General features: G+C 41.5%; 1 protein-coding gene across 1 annotated transcript; it reads right to left on the reverse strand.

Moving 5' to 3' along the window:
• Window positions 1–335: 335 nt before the first annotated feature.
• On the reverse strand, window positions 336–6678 carry LOC134193121 (uncharacterized). The gene is made up of 14 exons (XM_062661912.1): window positions 6510–6678; window positions 6345–6431; window positions 6203–6288; window positions 5665–6143; window positions 5480–5607; window positions 5373–5423; window positions 5254–5307; window positions 5105–5195; window positions 4861–5045; window positions 4215–4800; window positions 1395–4148; window positions 924–1336; window positions 747–858; window positions 336–688 (listed from the first exon to the last, which is right to left on the reverse strand). The coding sequence occupies exons 1-14, from the start codon at window positions 6636–6638 to the stop codon at window positions 633–635; spliced, it is 5211 nt and encodes a 1736-aa protein (XP_062517896.1). The 5' UTR covers window positions 6639–6678; the 3' UTR covers window positions 336–632.
• Window positions 6679–6934: the final 256 nt, after the last annotated feature.

Consider the following 6934-nt stretch of genomic DNA (forward strand, 5'->3'; position numbering starts at 1 on the left):
TGAAAGTCTATTTCCTGAGTTCCCACGTTTGTTTGACAGAAACTATTGTTATGTAACGCAACCATTGTTACGCGAATTGGTAAAGACAAAACACCATCGCTCGCCAAACACAATGCTAACCGAGCATTTACTAATATATCTCGAGCTCAATTGACATGACAAGAGAGAGGCTCGCTTCGCTCGCCCATTAATTTAGTCTTAAGATTCGCTTGGATTTCAACTCTTTTCTTAGATTTTGCTTGGTAAACGATCACCACGTTCTTCAGACATTAGAATATCTAGGGCTAGAAGTTCCGTCACAACTCCCCGCTGATAGGATGGTGTATATGCAGTACTATATTTATAGTACACTACGTACTTACTGTACAGTGTACCTCCTCTATGCATGCACAAATCGCAATAAAGGAGCAGTCAATGTTAGAATAAATAATTGGTCACCACCAATTTAAAATACTCCAATATGACTAAATAATGAACGAGATATAAATATCCATCGATAAGACTTCGTCTAAACCGGGTGTGTGTGTTCAAGCCTTACAACTAGCAATATAAACGAAGTACTACACGTAGAGTTGTTCGTGATTCGCGTCAGTGCATAGATAACAGCATTTTGTCAATATAGGTGCAGTGAATTAGGTCCAATCCTCCTCTTCCTGGTCTTCACAAACAACAGAGCGTCTGTTTGAAGCTGCACAAAATAACGTCATTATATTTTATGTAATGAAACAAACAATGCCAACACTCACACACAAATGATTCAGTCAATCGCATCCGCCTTGCCTTCATGGCATCAGCAATGGCAGCTGCCATACCAGTGTATGTAGTAGCTATTGATTTTCGTCTAGGTGCTACTTCAACCTGTATCGTTGAACAAAACATGTGGCTACTATTTTGTGTCAACTATACTACACCAAGCTGCTTACCTTTCGCAGGTTGGCATAGTTGTTGCCATCTCTGATATCTGCCAGCACTTCTGCATAAGCATCACTGTACTCACCATACAAGGAAACTAAGTCGACTTCTGAGTTCCAGCGAAGTTGCCCAATTTGACGAGCAGCTGGAGAGGCAGCCATGGCAGCTCCAAGAGATGAGCTGCTATGTGAATGACAATGAAGGCGATAATTGCTAGAAAGCAATTCATCTTCACTTTTTGCTTTCACAAGTCGAGGGCCTAATTCAGCTGTTTTTCCTCCAATAGCTTTGGTCACGTGTTCACAATCACAACTTTCCTCTCGACCCAATACTTCCGAGGAATGACCAGTAACAGGTATTGTTGTGATGACACTTTTCCTAACAAACTTCGGAAACGAACTGTGCTTTTCTTCACATCGAAATGCTGCAAAACACAACATCAAAACCTTCATGTAAATGTCATAATGTATGCTGTCACTCACAACAACAATCGCCTCCTTCGTCAAGACTTGGAGACGTGTTGAAATCACTGGAACTAGAATCCAGCAACACAGTATTATTAACACTCCCCCCTATAAAATGGGAAATCGAATCTCCTTGACCAGTATTAACTACTTCAGACTCCATCATTGGTGAAATAGCAATATCATACCGAGAAGCAATAGCTGCTCCAGAAAAAGGTGAAAGTGTGTCAGATAATGTTGTAACATGAGACCTCTCACTTCCTTCCTCTTCCTCTATCAAGGAGGATACCACTCCGTCGTCATCCATATTCATAACAGAATCAGCAGGTGGTCCACCATGACCTTCCCTACATACATAATCTGAAGCATACACAGATTGTTGCATACAGCAACTTTTCTCCAATTGATTTGAAATGGTTTGCGGATGTGAAAGCCAAGCAGGTGATAACAATGGCATTGCCTCTGCTGAAGTACATGTAACTTCCTTTACATTGTTGCAGACCACAGTTACTCCCCCCAGTAGGTACCCACAATCCAATGCAGCCAATGAAGACTCCAAAGAAAGTGACTTGTTCTTGCAGTCACTATTGCAGTTGGCTTTGCTTTCTCCTGCCTCAGTCATCAAAGTTTGAGGAGCTGAGGCTAATAACGAGGAACTAAGAGGCTGACTAGGTGCTGCACTAATACCAACTGTTACGCAGTGGTGGTTTGTAGAAGGCACTTGCAGCATCCCTGGTTGACTTTGGCCTAACGTTGGCATCAATTCTGTCTCACATGCACCTGTCTCTGCACAGTCTCCCGGTAGTGACAGTGATTGAGAGCATTCACTTTGAGCTTGAGTATTGGCAAAATTAACAATACTGTTGCCATTTCCTTGCATTGCCTGTTGTGCAACTAACAGAGAGCAGGATGGCACTGCCAATTGCCTGCTTTCTTCATCTATGGAGATATTCTCATCAGGAAAAGCTTCACAACAATTAACTGATACATTTACAGTCTTTGAAGTCACATTTTCAAGAGTACTCACTCCTTCATCCCAAACAATTTCTTTGTTTTCAGTTACAATCTCTTTCAATAGCAGAAACGGTGAATTTAGTTTACTTTCAACACCCTCACTGGTATCAGCTAACTCATATCCTAACTGCACCTCATGGGAATCTACTTCTGAAGAAGGTGATAAAATTTCTGCTACCAAAGGAAAATCAGTTGCAGAATTACGAACAGGACTAATACCTGTGTCATCACAATTGAATTGAAATTCAGAGGCGGTATCTGTTTCACTGTTGGCAGAAGTAGAACCCTCAAGTAAAGATGCTGTCAATGGTGGGGGAGGAGGTAGCATATCTAACATGTCGTTACTTGACTGACAGTCCAATTCATCTATTACAGCAGGGAAAGGTGGCAGCTGTACTGGCATAATCTCTTTACTTGTGTGCATTTCATCACGCTTTTCAACACCATTTTTACCACAGAGTGAAGAGCAGTCTGCATACAGTGCTCTGTCCCCATTGTCAATGTTATTTGAAAAAGCCAAAGCTTCCTCAGTGATTGGTGATGGTAACACAGTTGGAAAGCCTGTTATTGTAGCACTGTAATTAATGCTGTTTGCAGTGCTTACAACTTCTTCAGAAATTGGCAAAGGCAACAAAGCTGGAAATTTACAGCCTTCACTGTCAGGATCACTAGGTCCTAATTTCACATTATCATATGAAGTGAAAGGGCTATATGAAGACAGTGTACTGCTTAAAGGAGGAGATTCAGCTGGAGGAGGTGGAAAATTCAACACAATCCTATCTACACGAGTCCTACTGACAGATGGTACATGCAAATCAAAAGACTGTAGTTGACAATTCTCTCCCTGCTCTTCATTGACATGAAAAGAAGCAATTTCCTCATTCACAGTAGCTGTACTAGTATCCATAACATCTTGACCATAAACATTCTCAGTACAAGAATCTCCCTTCTTGCTATCTGCAAAATCTAAGCACCTATCCTCAGTGTTCTGCTTGTCAGAGTCAAACAATGCATTAGGAACATCGGGAAAAGACCTCACGCGTTCTTTCACCTGACCTTTAATCCCACGAACAGTTCCTGTAACACCTGACAAAACTAAGTGGCAAAAAGCCATAGAAGTGGCATTCTCTGAGACAACTCTTGTAGAGGTAGGCAAACTACCAGACCTTGCTCTTTGGTCAGAAGTCTTCATGTCATCTAAGAGATATTGAGATCGGAAAGGCAAAGGGGTAACAGACCCTTTGTATTGGTAAGAACCACCTGTAGATTTAGATGCTTCACTTGACTCACGTACATTACAAACAGTCGAATCTCTTTTACATTGCATGGCTGACTTCAGATTGCACATAGAAGTGTTCTGGGATGATGCGACCAAACTCTCATGAGCATGACTTACACGGCGCTTTGCTGCTGGTGATTCAGCATACGGAACAGGACATGGAGGTGGAAACAGACCTCTATTCACAAAAGGGGCATTGTCATGAAAAGTAGGGGCTACTGCCTTTATGCTGTTTCCAACTGACAATTGACTCCCTTCCGAGTTTTGCAATTTGAAAAGACTACAACGTTGAGCACTATTTGGCTTTTTGGGTACTGGAGGAGGAACCTTTCTTTTCTTCTGTGAAACAAGAATTCTTTCTGAAGATGTGTCAGAGTTGACATTTGGAGAAGTGAGATATGCTTCAGCTTCCGCTACCACAGAATCGAGAAGTGATGATAACTCATCCATCTCAACCTCAAATGAACTGTGCACAGAATCTGAAAAAACAAACAAACATACATTATGAGTCTGCCCTCTCTTGACTACTTTACCAAACAGCTAACCTCTTAGCTTTGGTTGCTTCCCTAGCACTGGACAGATTTCTTGTGCGTTGTCATCATCTTCCTGATCCAAAGGAGAACATTTGCTTTCATGCAGTTCTGGAGGTAGAGGCAGATCATCCCCCAGCTCATACGTTAATTCAACGACTGCATCTTCAGGAGGTGGAGGCAAATCATCACCTCCCGTGTAGAGGGTATCGTAATCTTCAAAAGGTGGAGATGGCAGCGGAAGGTCCAAATGTTGATCAATACCCCCTGTAGTGCCCCTGAACATTTCATCAGGCAAAATCATACTACCTGCTGCAACTGTGTGACCAGCAATACTATGACTAGGAACCAAAACATCCTTCTTTTCAGTGTTCCCCATTCTGTCAAGTTCCACTGCAAGCTCACTTTGAGCTGTAGAACCAATAACAGCCTGGTGGCCTTTCCTAATCCCAGCAAAGCTACTATATGATGAGAATTGCAAAGCATTGTTGTTGATTCTTTTTTCACCAAATACCCTGCTATTGCTGTTATCAGCTTGATGAGTACGCTGACCATGATGCAAAGGGGGTAGAGGAGCTTTCTGTTTTGGTGACTTCTGCAACTGTATGCCAACATGAGTTGATGTACTATGAAGATCTGAGTCTACCAAATTGTCACTCACCATAGCTGAATCCAAAACAATAGACCCAGCAAGTTGAACCTTGCTTATATTAGGAGAAATTGGTGGTAACGGAGCCGCCTTTTTACGGGTTCGCTTAGACTGTAAAGGAGAAGACAATGGAAGCACCAGTTTATCACCTCTTTGCAGTGCAAGGAATTCAGATGATTGAAAGAAAGAAGAGCGAACTGTAAAATGAAAAACCTTCACGCCAGCAACTTATAAGACATTAAATGGTGATTCTTACCACTCTCATTATGGAGAATACCTTCGAGTCCTCCAAACTTAATAACAAGACTGTTGAGAGTTTCAATAAAGACTAGGTCGAAAGCTTCTGGCTACAAGGAAGTGTTTATCAACACAGCAAACAGAATGCACCAAAATATTCTGACTTACTACAAGGTTGGCCATACAAAAGAACTGCTCCCATTCAGGCGCTAAACCATTAGCCTGTATATCAAAGTAACTGCTAGCTAAACTTGTTACTGAGAGGGTTTTTGAATAAACACACTTACATCCAAAGCGATGTGGCCATAGCCTCTAGATGACAATGAGCAAGTAGACACCTGGAAGTATAATCATCAATCTCTAATTGTTGCAGTCTAGCTGCACAGAGTAACACCTTAGAGGAAGTCTGTTGTTTGGAATTGACAGCAACTTCTTCCTGTGATTCAACCTTAAAGTGCTGTTTTCCCTTCTTTAATACTGCACCTGGTTGAGCAGAAGCTGCACTATGTAGTCCTGCCATTTCTACTAGACAGAAGTCAACATGTCATTACTTTACCATACACTGAACTGAGCAACAACCTCCTTGATTAATGACCAGCTTTACTTCATTTACTTTGAGATCACCAACACAACAATGCAAGTCAATGACCGATTTGCCATTTTTTGAATGAACAAATTCCAAAGCAGATAGAGATGGTTTAAATCCTTGTTTCTTGCACACGAATGCCAACAGATCACATGTCAGCATAGCAGGAAAAACAGAAATGGTCATTTTTCCTTTAGCAAAGGGAAGATGAACAGTCAAAAAAAGTTGACGATCTCGTGCAGATTTTGACTTGGTGCCTACTGTTTCCACAGTTACTTGTTGAGCACCATCAATGCTTTTAGGCAAACGAACAAGATGAATTTCATGAGTCTTCAGAGAGCCAATCTTTGTTAGCCTTTGAAGCTGATGTGAGCTTTTGCCAGGGCAATCAGGAGGAAGAGTTAAACCATGCAATGCTGGGCGCAAGTGTCTCCGCTCACACACATACAGCAAAAAGTCGTGAACAGACATACTAAGCAGATAATAGCTTTTAAACAACCATAACACTTCTACTCGTTGAACAAATCTCACTTTGAAGACACAGCAACAGTGGTTGTCTGCTTTCCTGGCAAGTGAACTTTGATGAGCAAGTCATTCGCCTGCTGGACTACCATATTCTGGTAAGTAAAAGATTTAAATGACAACACAGTGGCTAACAAAAATGCCTGTTTACTTGACAGGACGAAGTATCAGATTCCATCTGATGATGAATTTGCCCTGATCCTCCATCACATACTGCTAAAGAGAGGTTCGTTTCAAACTAGAAAAACAGTCACACAAAACACAAAACCATCAGTAAGAGTCACAAAAGTAAAAATGCATGATAACACTTTTCTACCTCAACAGCTGCCTGCTGTGTAGAAAATTGACAGCCGTAAACAACAGGAATCAAAGAGTCTCCAGGTGTACATGTCCATTGAACAAAAGAACCTGTACGCTTCACTTTGACATCTGATGGTATGGGCATGGAAAGTAACTGCAATTTCAACAAAGTGTGATAATCCGGTCAAAAGTAAACATGAACATCATAAACAAAGTCACAATTGCACAGCACTTGCATAAAACTGTTAATTTTTGAAAAAACAGCTCAATCCACTACTACTGTCTCTCAAGTCAGCAGCCTTAGTAGTACTGTAACATGATGCTGTAATGAGTAAGGGTGAGCAGAAATGGTAATCTGACCACCCTGCAGCTACCCTGGCATGTAGTTATAAGACAAAGGATGCCATTATCTGCTGAGGCACTCACGCGAAATTGTATCAA

This window comes from Corticium candelabrum, chromosome 17, assembly GCF_963422355.1.
Source record: "Corticium candelabrum chromosome 17, ooCorCand1.1, whole genome shotgun sequence".
Lineage (NCBI taxonomy): Eukaryota > Metazoa > Porifera > Homoscleromorpha > Homosclerophorida > Plakinidae > Corticium > Corticium candelabrum.